General features: G+C 50.0%; 2 protein-coding genes across 2 annotated transcripts in view; one reads left to right on the top strand and one right to left on the bottom strand.

Annotated features, from left to right (window-relative positions):
• The first annotated feature begins 1,409 nt into the window (after positions 1-1,409).
• CNPY3 (canopy FGF signaling regulator 3) overlaps positions 1,410-21,482 on the top strand; it is a 44,812-nt gene continuing 24,739 nt past the window's right edge. Inside the window, exons 1-2 of the mRNA XM_069236438.1 lie at positions 1,410-1,530; positions 3,210-3,306. Of these exons, the coding sequence (XP_069092539.1) occupies positions 1,493-1,530; positions 3,210-3,306 (135 nt within the window). The 5' untranslated portion in view covers positions 1,410-1,492. The remainder of the gene's footprint in view (positions 1,531-3,209; positions 3,307-21,482) is intronic.
• LOC138295206 (S-antigen protein-like) lies at positions 16,665-17,939 on the bottom strand. Its single transcript, XM_069233389.1, has 2 exons — positions 17,911-17,939; positions 16,665-17,715 (listed from the first exon to the last, which is right to left on the bottom strand). The coding sequence occupies exons 1-2, from the start codon at positions 17,937-17,939 to the stop codon at positions 16,665-16,667; spliced, it is 1,080 nt and encodes a 359-aa protein (XP_069089490.1).

The raw sequence follows: 21,482 nt of genomic DNA, 5'->3' as shown, positions 1-21,482 counted from the left end.
CGTATTATTTCGCACATCTCATGCTCCCCAGGAGAGTGGCCCAAGTACCTCTCTATCATTTCTTGAGTACCTCTGTATTATTTCATGCATCTCATGCTCCCCAGGAGTGCGCCCGGAGTACCTGTGTATTGTTTCATGCATCTCATGCTCCCCAGGAGAGTGGCCCGAGTATCTGTGAACTGTTTCATGCATCTCCTGCTCCCCTGGAGAGTGGCCGGAGTATCTGTGTATTATTTCGTGTAACTCATGCTCCTTAGGAGAGCGGCCGGAGTACCTCTGTATTATTTCCTGCATCTCGTGCTCACCAGGAGAGTGGCGGAGTACCTCTGTATTATTTCATGCATCTCCTGCTCCCCTGGAGAGTGGCTGGAGTAGCTGTGTATTATTTCATGCATCTCCTGCTCCCCAGGAGAGTGGCCGGAGTACCTGTGTATGGTTTATGCATCTCATGCTCCCCAGGGGAGCGGCCAGAGTACCTCTGTATTATTTCATGCATCTCCTGCTCCCCTGGAGAGTGGCTGGAGTACCTGTCTATTATTTTATGCATCTCATGCTCCCCAGGAGAGTGGCCAGAGTACCTGTGTATTCTTTCACGCATCTCCTGCTCCCCAGGAGAGTGGCCAGGGTACCGGTGTATTCTTTCACGCATCTCCTGCTCCCCCGGAGAGTGGCCAGAGTACCTGTGTATTCTTTCATGCACGCCATCAGAACAGTCCTAGCAGATGTGACTGCAGTTGGGATATATAGGTCTAATGAATCCAGTGAACGGATGCAAACCATTTGTAAATTTACATTTGACAGTTCTGGCTGTGCTTCACTCTAGCCTTGACCAGAGTTCCTTTATGTGGTAACTCTTTATAGCAGGGTGAAAGGGTTGGGCCAATCTATGGAACACATTAGTTGTTACAAGAGTCATGCGAATGCAGTGATAGAACGAGTGCCCCACAAGTGAGTATGGTAAATGCTGTGTGAGTAATTATGATGCTGAAGCTGAACTCTGTTTTTAAATGGTGATGCTGAGAGCTCAACTAATCACAAAGCTACCAGTTCCGTTTCATGCACTAGATTCTTATATCTCAACCAACTCGTCTTTTGAAGGCCAAACTGCAGGCTGCATTTTGAGTCAAATGTACACATTATGTATGTTTCGAAAATAATTTTAATGTTTCTTCTCAGAAGGAACAAAATGCAAATATTATAAAGTTTTAATGGGATGTTTTATCAAACTGCCCAGGGTGGGCCATGATGTGCTTCTCGCCCCTAGTCCAGGGTCTGGTTCCATTGGTTGTCCTGCTCTTAGCTCCTGCTCCCGATGTCCTGGTGTTACAGTGACTCTGCATCACTGAGCTTCCCCGCGAAGCCTTGGTGACCCGTAGCCATGACTGGCTCTTTCCTCTTTCTTTTAGTCTGCAAGTATGTGGCTGTGGAGCTGAAATCTGCATTTGATGAGACCGGGAAGACAAAGGAAGTCATCGACACAAAATATGGCTTCATGGATGGCAAGAGCAGTGGCATCAAGTACACCAAATCGTGAGTGGTTTACTCAGGGGAGTCCCTTGCCCCAGTTACTTCCACCTTCTGTGTACACCTCTGTAGTGTGATCTGCATGGGCTCAATTTAACCAAAGTAACGAGTGTGGAATGTGAGACCTAAACAGCTCTCCTACCCCTGTTCCTCCCCTGTGTGTCCTGATGTGCGGGTGGAGCTGTTGTCTGATCGGAATGGATGTAAATTGAGTCAATTGACCTTCTTCGGGGTTTCAGTCCCCCAAGCAGCCCCTCCTCGCTTCCTTGTGGAGACTGCCCTTACCTGCTGCATTGGTTCCTTGTGATCCTACCGCTCTCGTTCCATCGCTCATCACTTTGTAGGGAATGTCATGGTGTGAAGAAGGGTAACCGATCCCTTGGCATAGATCCCGCACACAAGGGGGGGACCAAACTTCCCTGTTTAGTTGGGTATCTCCCGGTATAACCAGAACAACCAAGATGGCGCCCTTTACAGTGACTGTAAGTGGTGAGACCTGGTGTCTTTGCATCTGAGAAGAGTGGGCAGAGGGTTAAACTGTGCGTCAGGTGGAGATGGCTCTGTAGCCTAGGTGGCACTGGAGGCAGAGCTCAGGAGCTTGTGTGGCACAGAAGACATTAAAGAGGTCAGGCATTGCAGAGAGCGTGACATTGGAGTCAGTGGGATCTTTGGCCAGTGTGACGTAGGAGAGGGCTTGTTCTGTGCCCACTGGAGGCTCTCTGCTCTGCAGCCACTGTAACTTGGGGCCTGCTGGAAACCATCATGGGAAGCTGGCTCTGACACCAGACACTGACTCTGTATCTAGAGTGACCATAGGTGTCAGAAATGCTCAGCTGGTGTTACACAGGAGACCTGTTAGAGAGGCCTAGTATTGCCGCTGTGTGGAGAGAGAGCGTGTCTAGCCTGCCACTCAGCCAGTGAGACGTAGGCGAGGGCTTGTTCTGTGCCCACTGGAGGATCTGGGCTCTACAGCCACTGCAACTCTGGAAACCAGCATGGGAGAGGTGCTGGGCTGTTTGGCCACTACTACTCAGGGGAGACATGCTCAGCTAATGACGCAGGAGATGGGCTCAGCGGCCCGCAACACTATGACATGGAGGCGTAGGACTCTGTGATGAGCAAAACCCAGAAGTCCCTGGAGTCTACCCCCAGTTGTCAAATTTGCTGGCTCTGACACAAGACACTGGCTCTGTGTCTAGAGTGACACAGTAGGTGGCAGAAATGGAAATGCTCAGCTGGTGTTACACAGGAGACTTGCCAGAGAAGGCCATTATTGCTGCTGTGTGGGGAGAGAGCGTGTCTAGCCTGCCACTCAGCCAGTGAGACGGAATGAAGCTTTTTTAGCCGTTGTGATGACAGGACCCCGAGAGAGTCTGCTATGGATTCATGTACAGTAGAAAGAACTCCAGATCCTTCCTGTCTGCCCACTTCCTGTCATTGGATGATCCTTAGATCCTGTTGAATTCCTGGATGTCCTGGGACTTTTCATGTTCTGATTGGTTGATTTACTGACAGCTCATGTTTAGCTCACTACACCCCTGATGTGAACCCGCACCCTACTTTACTGCCCCCATGCATGTTTTTGGTTTTGTGCATTCTGCGGATTGGCTGGGCCCTCTGGTTTGGGAATAGCATCCTCCCACATGCTGAGGCCTAACATCTTCCCCCCCCATTTCACCCCGCAGAGATATCCGTCTGATTGAGGTGACTGAGAATATCTGCAAACGCCTGCTGGAGTACAACTTGCATAAGGAGCGAACCGGGAGCAACAGATTCGCAAAGGTAGGAAGCAGTGCCCCCTCTGTGCCGCCTTCTCTATCCCTTTTGCGCCCACTCCTGAGCACCCCTGTGTCACCTGCCTCAGTCTCTAAGGCATACTTGTCTGTGCACCCCTGGTTCACCTGTCTCAGCCCCTCAGACGCATACTTATGTGCACTCCTGTACTACCTGTCTCTATCTCTTTGGTGGTTCCTCTCTGTCCTTCCAGACACACTCTTCTATGCACCCCTGTGTCACCCATCCCTATCCCTCGGATGCACACACCTGTGCCCAATGGTGTCCATATGCCAGTCTGAGGCACTTCCTTCCAGGCACTATCTGATGTAACTAGTGTCTGCTGGCGAGGCCATCTTCTGTCGGGGTGCTACATCAACTTCTGGGTGCTACGTGGATCAATAAGTGAGGAATCAAGATTTAGGAAGTGTATAAAAACACGGCTCCTTCCACAACCCTCTAATTAAGCAACATTCAATACAGGGCCAGGCTGGGGTGCATTATAGTTGGCTTCATTCCTCCCCTAGCCCTGTGAGGCGTTGGGGTAGCCATGCGTTTTATACATATTATATCATACAGGTGTCCTGATGCCAGTCTGAGGCACTTCTTCCAGGCACTGTCCGACATAACTCATCTGGAATCCGCAGACTCCGTGGTTGCATCAGAATTTAGGACCTCCTTGAGAGATTAGGGGAAACAGAGACTGCGCAAAATTCTGGAGTAAACGGTTATTACTCAGCAGAATGGACCAGCCGAACTGCTTCCACCAGGGATGTTAGTGGGAAAGAAATTCAGCTGGTGGATTCTTCCTGAATCTGCAAACTCTGAGGCCCCCTCAGCGATTATTCGGATGATTGGCGTTCACTGCTGGCCACCTCACAACATATCTTCAATTGTGAACATGCTCGCCTACTACGATAAACCAGAGTCAAGGCAGCTTCCATACACTCCACGCCTGTCACCAACAGGAGAGAGGCTGTGACGTCACAGTCAGAGCTGCCAACTTTGGAGCTGGGGGAACCAGGTCCAAGTGTCTGCGTCAGCTCAACATCCTGTGATTCTGGGCAAATCACTTCATCTCCCTATGCCTCAAAACTGAATGTCACGAAAGACGTGGCGGCATCAGTCGAGTCACGAAAGACGTGGCGGCATCAGTCGAGTCACGAAAGACGTGGCGGCATCAGTCGAGTCACGAAAGACGTGGCGGCATCAGTCGAGTCACGAAAGACGTGGCGGCATCAGTCGAGTCACAAAAGACGTGGCGGCATCAGTCGAGTCACGAAAGACGTGGCGGCAGCAGTCGAGTCACGAAAGACGTGGCGGCAGCAGTCGAGTCACGAAAGACGTGGCGGCATCAGTCGAGTCACGAAAGACGTGGCGGCATCAGTCGAGTCACGAAAGACGTGGCGGCATCAGTCGAGTCACGAAAGACGTGGCGGCATCAGTCGAGTCACGAAAGACGTGGCGGCATCAGTCGAGTGACGAAAGTCGTGGCGGCATCAGTCGAGTGACGAAAGTCGTGGCGGCATCAGTCGAGTGACGAAAGACGTGGCGGCAGCAGTCGAGTGACGAAAGACGTGGCGGCAGCAGTCGAGTGACGAAAGACGTGGCGGCAGCAGTCGAGTGACGAAAGACGTGGCGGCAGCAGTCGAGTGACGAAAGACGTGGCGGCAGCAGTCGAGTGACGAAAGACGTGGCGGCAGCAGTCGAGTGACGAAAGACGTGGCGGCATCAGTCGAGTCACGAAAGACGTGGCGGCATCAGTCGAGTCACGAAAGACGTGGCGGCATCAGTCGAGTCACGAAAGACGTGGCGGCATCAGTCGAGTCACGAAAGACGTGGCGGCATCAGTCGACGTGGCAGCAGTCGAGTCACAAAAGTCACGCCTGCTCAGGTTTACAGCTGGTTGGACACTGCCCCAGGACTGCGAGTCCGCACTAGTATGTGGCCACACATACAGACGGCAGAGCATAGCAGGCTTTGATCAAATTGTAAGTTCCCTATACTTTGGGCTACACAGTGTCCAGCCACCAGAAGATAGCGGCTTGAAGACAGCTGGTTTAACCCAGTATAAATGCTTCTGAGTCGTGCTCCCCTAGAGGAAGGCAGAACATTGCAGTACTCCAGGCTTTCCAAAACAGGTCCAACACCAGTATTTACTGATGCAGAATAAGTACCTGTAAAGAGGGTTCTCTTGCTCAGCACTGGTCTGAGATCTGCTTCTAAGGAGAGAGTTTGTACTTGTCTGAGAAGTAATCTGATGGAGTCAGCTGCTCTAAAGCGTAACTTGTTCCAGTCCTCTGTCTCCATCTTTCACACTACGAAGGATGGAGGCCGTTCAGCCCCTTGTCTGCTCCTGGTGTGGGGTGAGGGATCCGTTGGTTAGATCCGGTCTCTACCCCCACATCGGACCGGCAAGACTGGTGGTTCCCAACCTTTTGACTACATTGGACCCCCACTTTATCATTATTCGAAACTGGGGACCCCCAGTGAATCATTATTGGAATCCGGGGACCACTCACTAAGTCATTTACTGGAAGTGGGAGACCCCACCTAAACAATGGTTTGAACTGCAACACAAAAATACAGAAATAAGCATTGTATGTAACATGCAAAAATTATAACACGTTTAATTTGCAAACAAAATAAAGAAATACATTTTTTAATAGGAAAGTTGGTGCATTTCTAAATTAAATTGAAGCCACACATCCAGTGCTTAATTTGTAATAAGACATAAGTGCATAGGCCATTGTCAGGAGCCACTGCAGCTTGCATCACCCGTTGCCCCTGTTTGTGTTACCGGTGACAGCACCAACACAACTACTAACCATCAAACCCTACCAGTGACGGCACCAACACAACTACTAACCATCAAACCCTACCAGTGACAGCACCAACGCAACTACTAACCATCAAACCCTACCAGTGACCGCACCAACACAACTACTAACCATCAAACCCTACCAGTGACCGCACCAACACAACTACTAACCATCAAACCCTACCAGTGACAGCACCAACACAACTACTAACCATCAAACCCTACAAGTGACAGCACCAACACAACTACTAACCATCAAACCCTACCAGTGACCGCACCAACACAACTACTAACCATCAAACCCTACCAGTGATAGCACCAACACAACTACTAACCACCCTACCAGTGACAGCACGAACGCAACTACTAACCATCAAACCCTACCAGTGACAGCACCGACACAACTACTAACCATCAAACCCTACCAGTGACAGCACCAACGCAACTACTAACCATCAAACCCTGCCAGTGACAGCACCAACGCAACTACTAACCATCAAACCCTGCCAGTGACAGCACCAAGACAACTACTAACCATCAAACCCTACCAGTGACAGCACCAAGACAACTACTAACCATCAAACCCTACCAGTGACAGCACCAAGACAACTACTAACCATCAAACCCTGCCAGTGACAGCACCAACGCAACTACTAACCATCACACCCCACCAGTGACAGCACCAAGACAACTACTAACCATCAAACCCTACCAGTGACAGCACCAACACAACTACTAACCATCACACCCCACCAGTGACAGCACCAAGACAACTACTAACCATCAAACCCTACCAGTGACAGCACCAACACAACTACTAACCATCACACCCTACAAGTGACAGCACCAGCGCAACTACTAACCATCACACCCTACAAGTGACCGCACCAGCGCAACTACTAACCATCAAACCCCACCAGTGACAGCACCAACACAACTACTAACCATCAAACCCTACAAGTGACAGCACCAACGCAACTACTAACCATCAAACCCTACCAGTGACAGCACCAACGCAACTACTAACCATCAAAGCCTACCAGTGACGGCACCAATGCAACTACTAACCATCACACCCTACCAGTGACAGCACCAACACAACTACTAACCATCAAACCCTACAAGTGACAGCACTAACACAACTACTAACCATCACACCCTACCAGTGACAGCACCAACACAACTACTAACCATCACACCCTACCAGTGACGGCACCAAGACAACTACTAACCATCAAACCCTACAAGTGACAGCACCAACACAACTACTAACCATCAAACCCTACCAGTGACAGCACTAACGCAACTACTAACCATCAAACCCTACCAGTGACAGCACCAACAAACCCTACCAGTGACAGCACCAACACAACTACTAACCATCAAACCCTACCAGTGACAGCACCAACACAACTACTAACCATCAAACCCTACCAGTGACAGCACCAAGACAACTACTAACCATCACACCCTACCAGTGACGGCACCAAGACAACTACTAACCATCAAACCCTACCAGTGACAGCACCAACGCAACTACTAACCATCAAACCCTACCAGTGACGGCACCAGCGCAACTAATGACCATCAAACCCTACCAGTGACAGCACCACCACAACTACTAACCATCAAACCCTACCAGTGACAGCACCAACGCAACTACTAACCATCAAACCCTACCAGTGACAGCACCAACGCAACTACTAACCATCAAACCCTACAAGTGACAGCACCAAGACAACTACTAACCATCAAACCCTACCAGTGACGGCACCAACGCAACTACTAACCATCAAACCCTACCAGTGACAGCACCAACGCAACTACTAACCATCAAACCCTACCAGTGACAGCACCAACACAACTACTAACCATCAAACCCTACCAGTGACAGCACCAAGACAACTACTAACCATCACACCCTACCAGTGACGGCACCAAGACAACTACTAACCATCAAACCCTACCAGTGACAGCACCAACGCAACTACTAACCATCAAACCCTACCAGTGACGGCACCAGTGCAACTAATGACCATCAAACCCTACCAGTGACAGCACCACCGCAACTACTAACCATCAAACCCTACCAGTGACAGCACCAACGCAACTACTAACCATCAAACCCTACCAGTGACAGCACCAACGCAACTACTAACCATCAAACCCTACAAGTGACAGCACCAAGACAACTACTAACCATCAAACCCTACCAGTGACGGCACCAACGCAACTACTAACCATCAAACCCTACCAGTGACAGCACCAACGCAACTACTAACCATCAAACCCTACCAGTGACAGCACCAAGACAACTACTAACCATCAAACCCTACCAGTGACAGCACCAACGCAACTACTAAACATCAAACCCTACCAGTGACAGCACCAAGACAACTACTAACCATCAAACCCTACCAGTGACAGCACCAAGACAACTACTAACCATCAAAGCCTACCAGTGACAGCACCAACGCAACTACTAACCATCACACCCTACAAGTGACAGCACCAACGCAACTACTAACAATCAAACCCTACCAGTGACAGCACCAACGCAACTACTAACCATCAAACCCTACCAGTGGCAGCACCACCGCAACTACTAACCATCAAACCTTACCAGTGACAGCACCACTGCAACTACTAACCATCAAACCCTACCAGTGACAGCACCAGCGCAACTACTAACCATCAAACCCTACCAGTGACAGCACCAACGCAACTACTAACCATCAAACCCTACCAGTGACGGCACCGACGCAACTACTAACCATCAAACCCTACCAGTGACAGCACCAACACAACTACTAACCATCACATCCTACAAGTGACAGCACCAGCGCAACTACTAACCATCAAACCCTACCAGTGACAGCACCAGCGCAACTACTAACCATCACACCCTACCAGTCACAGCACCAAGACAACTACTAACCATCAAACCCTACCAGTGACAGCACCAACGCAACTACTAACCATCAAACCCTACAAGTGACAGCACCAGCGCAACTACTAACCATCAAACCTTACCAGTGACAGCACCAACACAACTACTAACCATCAAACCCTACAAGTGACCGCACCAGCGCAACTACTAACCATCAAACCCTACAAGTGACAGCACCAGCGCAACTACTAACCATCAAACCCTACAAGTGACAGCACCAGCGCAACTACTAACCATCAAACCCTACAAGTGACAGCACCAACGCAACTACTAACCATCAAACCCTACCAGTGACGGCACCAGCGCAACTAATGACCATCAAACCCTACCAGTGACAGCACCACCACAACTACTAACCATCAAACCCTACCAGTGACAGCACCAACGCAACTACTAACCATCAAACCCTACCAGTGACAGCACCAACGCAACTACTAACCATCAAACCCTACAAGTGACAGCACCAAGACAACTACTAACCATCAAACCCTACCAGTGACGGCACCAACGCAACTACTAACCATCAAACCCTACCAGTGACAGCACCAACGCAACTACTAACCATCAAACCCTACCAGTGACAGCACCAACACAACTACTAACCATCAAACCCTACCAGTGACAGCACCAAGACAACTACTAACCATCACACCCTACCAGTGACGGCACCAAGACAACTACTAACCATCAAACCCTACCAGTGACAGCACCAACGCAACTACTAACCATCAAACCCTACCAGTGACGGCACCAGTGCAACTAATGACCATCAAACCCTACCAGTGACAGCACCACCGCAACTACTAACCATCAAACCCTACCAGTGACAGCACCAACGCAACTACTAACCATCAAACCCTACCAGTGACAGCACCAACGCAACTACTAACCATCAAACCCTACAAGTGACAGCACCAAGACAACTACTAACCATCAAACCCTACCAGTGACGGCACCAACGCAACTACTAACCATCAAACCCTACCAGTGACAGCACCAACGCAACTACTAACCATCAAACCCTACCAGTGACAGCACCAAGACAACTACTAACCATCAAACCCTACCAGTGACAGCACCAACGCAACTACTAACCATCAAACCCTACCAGTGACAGCACCAAGACAACTACTAACCATCAAACCCTACCAGTGACAGCACCAAGACAACTACTAACCATCAAAGCCTACCAGTGACAGCACCAACGCAACTACTAACCATCACACCCTACAAGTGACAGCACCAACGCAACTACTAACAATCAAACCCTACCAGTGACAGCACCAACGCAACTACTAACCATCAAACCCTACCAGTGGCAGCACCACCGCAACTACTAACCATCAAACCTTACCAGTGACAGCACCACTGCAACTACTAACCATCAAACCCTACCAGTGACAGCACCAGCGCAACTACTAACCATCAAACCCTACCAGTGACAGCACCAACGCAACTACTAACCATCAAACCCTACCAGTGACGGCACCGACGCAACTACTAACCATCAAACCCTACCAGTGACAGCACCAACACAACTACTAACCATCACATCCTACAAGTGACAGCACCAGCGCAACTACTAACCATCAAACCCTACCAGTGACAGCACCAGCGCAACTACTAACCATCACACCCTACCAGTCACAGCACCAAGACAACTACTAACCATCAAACCCTACCAGTGACAGCACCAACGCAACTACTAACCATCAAACCCTACAAGTGACAGCACCAGCGCAACTACTAACCATCAAACCTTACCAGTGACAGCACCAACACAACTACTAACCATCAAACCCTACAAGTGACCGCACCAGCGCAACTACTAACCATCAAACCCTACAAGTGACAGCACCAGCGCAACTACTAACCATCAAACCCTACAAGTGACAGCACCAGCGCAACTACTAACCATCAAACCCTACAAGTGACAGCACCAACGCAACTACTAACCATCAAACCTACCAGTGACAGCACCAACACAACTACTAACCATCAAACCCTACCAGTGATAGCACCAACACAACTACTAACCATCAAACCCTACCAGTGACAGCACCAGCGCATCTACTAACCATCAAACCCTACAAGTGACAGCACCAACGCAACTACTAACCATCAAACCCTACCAGTGACAGCACCAACACAACTACTAACCATCAAACCTTACCAGTGACAGCACCAACGCAACTACTAACCATCAAGCCCTACCAGTGACCGCACCAACACAACTACTAACCATCAGACCTTACCAGTGACAGCACCACCGCAACTACTAACCATCAAACCTTACCAGTGACAGCACCAACGCAACTACTAACCATCAAACCCCACCAGTGACAGCACCAACACAACTACTAACCATCACACCCCACCAGTGACCGCACCAATGCAACTACTAACCATCAAACCCTACCAGTGACAGCACCAGCGCAACTACTAACCATCAAACCCCACCAGTGACAGCACCAACGCAACTACTAACCATCACACCCCACCAGTGACAGCACCAGCGCAACTACTAACCATCAAACCCTACAAGTGACAGCACCAGCGCAACTACTAACCATCAAACCCTACAAGTGACAGCACCAACGCAACTAGTAACCATCACACCCCACCAGTGACAGCACCAACGCAACTACTAACCATCAAACCCTACCAGTGACAGCACCAACGCAACTACTAACCACCACACCCCACCAGTGACAGCACCAACGCAACTACTAACCATCAAACCCCACCAGTGACCACACCAACGCAACTAGTAACCATCACACCCCACCAGTGACGGCACCAACGCAACTACTAACCATCAAACCCCACCAGTGACAGCACCAACGCAACTACTAACCATCAAACCCTACCAGTGACAGCACCAACGCAACTACTAACCATCAAACCCTACCAGTGACAGCACCAACACAACTACTAACCATCAAACCTTACCAGTGACAGCACTAACACAACTACTAACCATCACACCCCACCAGTGACAGCACCAACACAACTACTAACCATCAAACCCTACCAGTGACCGCACCACCGCAACTACTAACCATCAAACCTTACCAGTGACAGCACCAACACAACTACTAACCACCACACCCTACAAGTGACAGCACCAACACAACTACTAACCATCAAACCTTACCAGTGACAGCACCAACACAACTACTAACCATCAAACCTTACCAGTGACACACAACTACTAACCATCAAACCTTACCAGTGACAGCACCAACACAACTACTAACCATCACACCCCACCAGTGACAGCACCAACGCAACTACTAACCATCACACCCTACAAGTGACAGTTCAGACTATTCCAGGCCCCAAAGCTATAAGAAAGACTTGGGTTTAGGAATTAGTAATTTTTAATGCATATTGAATTAATAAACAACTGTAGTTTAAATTAGTCAGACACTGCCACCATGTGGCAGACTGTCATAAGTGCCAGTGTTCACAATTAAGTACCAGTGCCAAGCACCGGAAGCCAACGCTCAAATTAAGCACTGTACCCATCGCCCATACTATATTCTGTTTGATGCACCTGCTATGCTCCCACAAATCACTGAGGATACTTATTTAATTTTTAGCCTCCAATTTAAAATTTACATTTACTGTACGTCTTAACATTTTCAATTGTACATTTAGCCACTTTATTTATATATAGTTTATTAATCTCTTAATATCAGTTAATTTTCTAAACCGCCACGGACCCCTGGGGAGGCTTCGTGGACCCCCCCCGGGGGCCTGGGACCACAGGTTGGGAACCACTGATCTAGACCTGTACTGCCTCACTGTCAGTATGAGCAGGTGCTGAGATGACAAACAACCAGCGCCTGAAACCTGATGAACGGCTTCTGTGAGGATTCCTGGGCTTACCGTGTAGTTTGGCGCAAACTGCTGTGTGTGCGGTAAGGAGGGCGGATGAAACGGACTGAAGTGAAGATGGCAGGTAAAAGTCCCAAAGACATGCACCAAAGTTAGTGAAAGCACACGGTATGGTTCAAACCCATTTTTAAATTATTTTTTATTTTATTGAAAAAAATCACTTTCTGATGCATGGATTTTCTTTAAACAGTCATATCGTTGTGGTTCTCGAAATTGGCAGATGGGGGCAGCAGTGCATTTGTTCTTAACACTTAACAAAGAAAATGAACAAAGGAAATAAGCTCCCTCCACTGTCCTACACCCCAGGAACAATATCCAGTTTTAAACATCTGGAGCATGAACAGCGACTAGAATGTACTTGTATGCACTATCAGGTGTTAGGGGACCACAGTGGTCCAAATACACACATTGTAATGGTTTGTTAGAAATTAGGAGGGGTGTCTGCGGCATGCGTTTTGCAGTGGAAACTTTTATTTGTTGGCAGATGTCACAACAAAGGACATACTTTTTGGCCTCTTTCTATAGACCTGGCCACCAATACCGGGCTTGTAACAATGATATTGTAGCCGCCACGCCGGCATGGGCAGATGCTATCTCCTCATGCGCTGCTTTAATCAACTCTGAGCTTATATCTTTGTTGGGAATATCTCAAACCCCTACGCCGGGTATCTGAACCTCAGCATTTAGGCAGCCTCCCATTCGGTAGGAATATTTATTAGGAAATCCTTTAAGATAGGGCTTGCCATCAGCCATAGCTATCACGGCAGCCCAAATGTCTGCGTCCGGTTTGGAACTCGAGCAGTGCTAGAGCCCAATTCTTGTTCAAGAGGACCCTCTTCCTGAGTGGCATGTCGGACTGCGACTGCTGCCACTTTTTTCTTTTTAAATTGTGGTTTTTGTTGAGCAGGTTTCTCTTCCTTTTTAACAGAAACCTCCGAAGAGCGTTGTGATTCCTGTCTCGGTTTCATGTACTCTGTCCTTCGCTCTGATCGCCCACCTCTCTCATTTCGTTTTTCCGATGAGTCCTGAAAGGAACGAAATTGGCTTGTATCAGTATATTGATATCTATTAGGCGTTTTTATATTGTCTCTATTTCTGAGATTAGATCTATTCTGCGGGGTCTCCATACGCGGAGATTCTCCCCTCTCTTTTTTTAGGAGATTGTTGCTTTTTATCCCAGCGTTTATTACCCTCAGGTGCTTGCTTGGGGGCATCTTTGTTTGATTTACCCTAAAATTGAGGCTTTTGTGGTCTGGCCCCTAAACTATCTCGACAGATACTCAAATGGGTCTCTGCGATGATTTTAGGCAGCTCTTGTTCCTGATCCTGTTGTGGAACGTCACAGAGCCGCATGCGCATTGCAAGCACCACCACTTCCCCTTTAAGATTACTTAAAATGATTGAGGATACTGTGGCAAAATTGCCCATCAATTGCATCCCTAAATCTAGGGCCGGGGCAGCCCCGTGTTCATCTTGAATTTGTTTCAACACCTCCGCTAAATTGGCAAGTGTCGGTGTTCCGTGTGAGGTTGTATAGAGCGTGGCAAACACCATGCCCCAGGTATTATTACAGTTATCTACTGTAGGGACCATCCCATAGGGCAAGTACATTGTTAGTATTCTGTGTTTATCCTGAGGTCCCGTGTGGGAAAATACTGCCTCCAGCGCATTGATCTTTTGTGCTAACCAAAACTGAGTTTCCTCTCGTTTGGTGGGTACTTTACCCATAATCGAATGTACAGTTGCAGGATTTATACCTGGTGTTCCTGCCTGTGGATGTGCTGGAGCAGCACGAGCTGAGTTTGTATTTAGTGTTTGCATCACATATTGTACTAATCGTCTATATATCGCTGTTAATTCAATATATAAACGAGCCTCAGCTACTGCAAAATTTGCAACCGCCGGATGTGGTGTATAAGTGGCCAATAAAGGCCAGGTAGGACCATCATTACTTAGAGGACCTAACCGTACTGGTAATATCGTGTGGGGTAGGGCGCCATCAAGCCAATTGTTCTGTTCTTGATAAGATCAAGGTATTTCTAGATATGCGTACGCTCTGTATTGTGCAGGTGTGTTTGCAGGTGTATATTGGTGAAATGTATTCGTGTTCCCATCAACTGCTGGAAATGTGACCCAAGAATAGAAAAGTTCTGTTCTATAAGCTGCATGGGCGTCCACCACAAATGTGACTGGACCCCCCTGGGCCGTTAGGCCATTCGCTAATAAATGTGCAATTAAAGGTTGTCTCATATTAACCGCTATTTGTATATGCTGTGGATTCGCCATGATAGTAACACTATGAGTTCAGAGAAGGCACACCAAATAGAGCTTTCCTTTTAAAGTTCAAGCTTGAACAACCTCCAGCTTCAGATAGGATAGCCTATGGGTCTGGGGTGGAAATCCTCAGTACCACGGACATCTCCGCATACGGTATTGAGGTGTCCTTTTATATAATGAGACAGAGATATTCTGGAGTACCTGAAAATTAGAGCCTGACCAAACGTTGGCGGTGCCTTGTCACGTAAGCTCTCATTATTCTAATGAGACTACTGGATTTTGAGCAGCAGGATCGTCCATGGTGTGGGAGACTGAGTCTAGCTCACTGCGGGTGACACCTGTCGCTCTAAATCTGGGTTTTGCTCTGGCCAACTAGCAGTGCCTCATCTCTACCAGGCGATAGTGATGATTGGGCAGCCAAACGCATGACATTCTAGGCTTCTCACATAAGTTGTGGTCACTCAGATCGCTTCCGGTTCTCTCATTTATAATTCAGTCTCATATATAAATGACAAACAGAGGCAGTATACGTTTTAATAATGAGTTTAAAAAAACAACTGCGTCTTAGATAGCAAAGCGTGAGCTGCAATAACCAGGACGACACAACATGACAGTATTAGAATTGTGACGAGAAGAGTGAAGAATAAAAACAACGCTATCATATTGTCACTATAATCGATGGATTATTTCCTATCTAAGTCCTAATCTGAGCACAGCATGTTAAGCTCTAATTCTGCCTTTCAGGTTCCCCCGGGAAGACATCGACCCTCATACCCGAGAAAAGGCCTGTGGTCTGCGCTAGCATCTGTAGCAAAGCAATCAGCATACAGTCGTGGTTCCCTGGCTGGAATCTCCCTCTAACGTGTAATGGGACTAGGAAGTGTTTTATAATAAAACAGCTGATGTTCTGAGAAAATTTCCCTACGTATGGATGTGTATTTTCTACGAATGTCGGAGACTAAACTTCTACCACGTTCACCGGCAATGTACCGTGCTGTAGCCTTGAAGGAAGCACAAAGTGATCAAGAATGTCTTGTTTGAGAACAGAGTGCTGGGCTAAGCAAAAACAGTTAGATAGATGAAAATAAAACAAGACCGTAAAAATGGTTATTATAAAAATAACAATGCGAAGCCGAATAAAATATATCTAGGTTAAAGTGCACAGCGGCCTAGTATGTTAAAATAACGTGCCTGGAGCTATAACTAAAATGGCTACACAACAGCATCACTCGTCTTAGTTCAGGCAGCAGCGGTGCCCATACTTTCACAACTTGCAGCAAGAAGGACCTACACTTCAGTCCTGGTGCTTCAGGTGGTCAGGGACCCCCAATGGGGTAAAAAGCCACAGTTCCCAGTAGGAGGCAGGCTTATCAACCAGTGAGGACCAGAGCCAGGGGCCCAGTCCACTCACTGACTCTAGGCACCACCTCCCCCTCCAGTCTCCGCCTCCTGATCCCTTCTCCACCTCCAGCCAGTCACAGTCTTCTGATCCCTCCCCTCCGCCATCCAGCCTCCCCCTCCAGTCCTGTCTCCTGAGCCCTTCTCCCCCTCGGGCCCCCTGTCTCCTGAGCCCTTCTCCCCCTCGGGCCCCCTGTCTCCTGAGCCCTTCTCCCCCTCGGGCCCCCTGTCTCCTGAGCCCTTCTCCCCCTCGGGCCCCCTGTCTCCTGAGCCCTTCTCCCCCTCGGGCCCCCTGTCTCCTGAGCCCTTCTCCCCCTCGGGCCCCCTGTCTCCTGAGCCCTTCTCCCCCTCGGGCCCCCTGTCTCCTGAGCCCTTCTCCCCCTCGGGCCCCCTGTCTCCTGAGCCCTGCTCCCCCTCGGGCCCCCTGTCTCCTGAGCCCTGCTCCCCCTCGGGCCCCCTGTCTCCTGAGCCCTGCTCCCCCTCGGGCCCCCTGTCTCCTGAGCCCTGCTCCCCCTCGGGCCCCCTGTCTCCTGAGCCCTGCTCCCCCTCGGGCCCCCTGTCTCCTGAGCCCTGCTCCCCCTCGGGCCCCCTGTCTCCTGAGCCCTGCTCCCCCTCGGGCCCCCTGTCTCCTGAGCCCTGCTCCCCCTCGGGCCCCCTGTCTCCTGAGCCCTGCTCCCCCTCGGGCCCCCTGTCTCCTGAGCCCTGCTCCCCCTCGGGCCCCCTGTCTCCTGAGCCCTGCTCCCCCTCGGGCCCCCTGTCTCCTGAGCCCTGCTCCCCCTCGGGCCCCCTGTCTCCTGAGCCCTGCTCCCCCTCGGGCCCCCTGTCTCCTGAGCCCTGCTCCCCCTCGGGCCCCCTGTCTCCTGAGCCCTGCTCCCCCTCGGGCCCCCTGTCTCCTGAGCCCTGCTCCCCCTCGGGCCCCCTGTCTCCTGAGCCCTGCTCCCCCTCGGGCCCCCTGTCTCCTGAGCCCTGCTCCCCCTCGGGCCCCCTGTCTCCTGAGCCCTGGTCCCCCTCGGGCCCCCTGTCGCCCTGGTCCCCCTCGGGCCCCCTGTCGCCCTGGTCCCCCTCCAGCCTTTAGGCCAGTAGGTCCTAGCAGTGGCAGTCCTGTAAATGTTTCAATTCTGAACATCATGCAGCTGGACCTGGCTGGTTTAAAAGCACATTTTACACTTAACTTATTCAGTGTCAGCAGTCGGAACAGTTTATCTTGTTGTGTTAAGAGGTAGCGTTGTCTGCAGTGTCAGATGGCTGCCATGTTTCTGAATACCACGTGTGGCGGGTGCAAGCCTTCTCCATGCCACATTGGATATCAGACTTGTGTGCACTCGCCTGGCGTAACCGTGGATGTGACAGATTTGTTATTTGATGATTCCAAATTAACCACCGTGTTGTTCGACCGCTCTGCCACCTGGATCGGTTTTACACTTCAGAGCTCTCGTGATCCGTACCTAAAGAAGCATTGGTGATACTTCACTGATCACCACAGGATGGGCCTGTACCTGTGTGCAGTAACTCTTGGCCAACATGCGCACTGACCCGCTATACCTTGATACTGGGTTTTGATGTCTGTTACTCAATATCTATAAAAAAAGAGTTTTCTAGACATTACTAACGATGAGACTCCTTCTTGAAGTCTGCTTCAGGCGAAACACGTGTCGGCTGGTCATTGTATGAAACTTGTTGAAAACTGGAAAGCTGCAGCTGTTGGTTGTATGTGGTTAAGGAGAACTGGAAACCTCGAAGGGAAAACAACATGAAGACAAATTTATTATTAGACTGTTTACTTCTGTAGGGAAGCGCTGTTCTTTCTGCCACTGCCTGAGAGCGCTCCCGTGCTATCATATAGATGTTCATAGTGAAACCCGTTGAAATGAAAACCTTAGTGCCACTTTCATTGTGTGTGGTTTTGTATAGAGGACTCTAGGTGCTAGACCAGCCCTTAATGCACATTGTGCATTCACCGCTCTTGGACAAGACTAGGGCTTCAATGCGCCCTTGCTTGAAACCGCCATACTGGCTGCTAGTGCGCGGTGTCTGTGCAGCTAGAATAACCACAGACGCACAGCTGCTTGTCCTCGTGGCTGTACAGCATCACAGAACATGGCCTCCTTCAACTTAGAAAGGTGGCGAGCAAGGGAAACCTGGCACAACTGTGGATCCCACAGACCCTCTATGAGCAGGACTGTAGATCACTCCTTCCTCGTCATTCATTGTATGCATGCCCCCTTTGGCAGAAGCAATGTCTGCAGGAGTGCAGACAATGAATCTTGCGTATGAACAAGAGCGGCCATCGTGATCTAAGCAGACCACCTGCACACTGAGTGTTGTGTATGGACAAGAGTGGCCATCGTGATCTAAGCAGACCATCTGCGCACTGAGTGTTGTGTATGGACAAGAGCGGCCACCGTGATCTCAGCAGACCATCTGCGCACTGAGTGTTGTGTATGGACAAGAGCGGCCACCGTGATCTAAGCAGACCATCTGCGCACTGAGTGTTGTGTATGAGCAAGAGCGGCCATTGTGATCTCAGCAGACCATCTGCGCACTGAGTGTTGTGTATGGACAAGAGCGGCCACCGTGATCTAAGCAGACCATCTGCGCACTGAGTGTTGTGTATGGACAAGAGCGGCCACCGTGATCTAAGCAGACCATCTGCACCCTGAGTGTTGTGTATGAACAAGAGCGGCCACCGTGATCTAAGCAGACCATGTGCGCACTGAGTGTTGTGTATGGACAAGAGCGGCCACCGTGATCTAAGCAGACCATCTGCGCACTGAGTGTTGTGTATGGACAAGAGCGGCCACCGTGATCTCAGCAGACCATCTGAACCCTGAGTGTTCTGTATGAGCAAGAGCGGCCACCGTGATCTAAGCAGACCATCTGCGCACTGAGTGTTGTGTATGAACAAGAGCGGCTACCGTGATCTAAGCAGACCATCTGCGCACTGAGTGTTGTGTATGAACAAGAGCGGCCACCGTGATCTAAGCAGACCATCTGAACCCTGAGTGTTTGGTATGAACAAGAGCGGCCATTGTGATCTCAGCAGACCATCTGCGCACTGAGTGTTGTGTATGGACAAGAGCGGCCACCGTGATCTCAGCAGACCATCTGAACCCTGAGTGTTTGGTATGAACAAGAGCGGCCACCGTGATCTCAGCAGACCATCTGCGCACTGAGTGTTGTGTATGGACAAGAGCGGCCACCGTGATCTAAGCAGACCATCTGCGCACTGAGTGTTGTGTATGTACAAGAGCGTCCATCGTGATCTAAGCAGACCATCTGCGCACTGAGTGTTTGGTATGAACAAGAGCGGCCATTGTGATCTCAGCAGACCATCTGCGCACTGAGTGTTGTGTATGGACAAGAGCGGCCACCGTGATCTAAGCAGACCATCTGCGCACTGAGTGTTGTGTATGGACAAGAGCGGCCACCGTGATCTAAGCAGACCATCTGCGCACTGAGTGTTGTGTATGGACAAGAGCGGCCATTGTGATCTCAGCAGACCATCTGCGCACTGAGTGTTGTGTATGGACAAGAGCGGCCATCGTGATCTCAGCAGACCACCTGCACACTGAGTGTTGTGTATGAACAAGAGCGGCCACCGTGATCTCAGCAGACCATCTGAACCCTGAGTGTTGTGTATGAACAAGAGCGGCTACCGTGATCTAAGCAGACCATCTGCGCACTGAGTGTTGTGTATGAGCAAGAGCGGCCACCGTGATCTCAGCAGACCATCTGAACCCTGAGTGTTTGGTATGAACAAGAGCGGCCACCGTGATCTCAGCAGACCATCTGCGCACTGAGTGTTGTGTATGGACAAGAGCGGCCACCGTGATCTAAGCAGACCATCTGCGCACTGAGTGTTGTGTATGGACAAGAGCGGCCACCGTGATCTCAGCAGACCATCTGAACCCTGAGTGTTCTGTATGAACAAGAGCGGCTACCGTGATCTAAGCAGACCATCTGCGCACTGAGTGTTGTGTATGAACAAGAGCGGCCACCGTGATCTAAGCAGACCATCTGCGCACTGAGTGTTGTGTATGTACAAGAGCGTCCATCGTGATCTAAGCAGACCATCTGCGCACTGAGTGTTGTGTATGGACAAGAGCGGCCACCGTGATCTAAGCAGACCATCTGCGCACTGAGTGTTGTGTATGGACAAGAGCGGCCATTGTGATCTCAGCAGACCATCTGCGCACTGAGTGTTGTGTATGGACAAGAGCGGCCATTGTGATCTCAGCAGACCATCTGCGCACTGAGTGTTGTGTATGGACAAGAGCGGCCATTGTGATCTAAGCAGACCATCTGCGCACTGAGTGTTGGGTATGAACAAGAGCGTCCATCGTGATCTCAGCAGACCATCTGCGCACTGAGTGTTGTGTATGGACAAGAGCGGCCATTGTGATCTAAGCAGACCATCTACGCACTGAGTGTTGGGTATGAACAAGAGCGTCCATCGTGATCTCAGCAGACCATCTGCGCACTGAGTGTTGTGTATGGACAAGAGCGGCCACCGTGATCTAAGCAGACCATCTGCGCACTGAGTGTTGTGTATGAACAAGAGCGGCTACCGTGATCTAAGCAGACCATCTGCGCACTGAGTGTTGTGTATGGACAAGAGCGGCCATCGTGATCTCAGCAGACCATCTGCGCACTGAGTGTTGTGTATGAACAAGAGCGGCCACCGTGATCTCAGCAGACCATCTGAACCCTGAGTGTTGTGTATGAACAAGAGCGGCTACCGTGATCTAAGCAGACCATCTGCGCACTGAGTGTTGTGTATGAGCAAGAGCGGCCACCGTGATCTCAGCAGACCATCTGAACCCTGAGTGTTTGGTA

This window comes from Pleurodeles waltl, chromosome 5 (genome assembly GCF_031143425.1).
Source record: "Pleurodeles waltl isolate 20211129_DDA chromosome 5, aPleWal1.hap1.20221129, whole genome shotgun sequence".
Classification (NCBI taxonomy): Eukaryota; Metazoa; Chordata; class Amphibia; order Caudata; family Salamandridae; genus Pleurodeles; species Pleurodeles waltl.
Note: the sequence above shows the minus strand (reverse complement) of the source record. Positions and strands in the feature narration are given on the sequence as shown.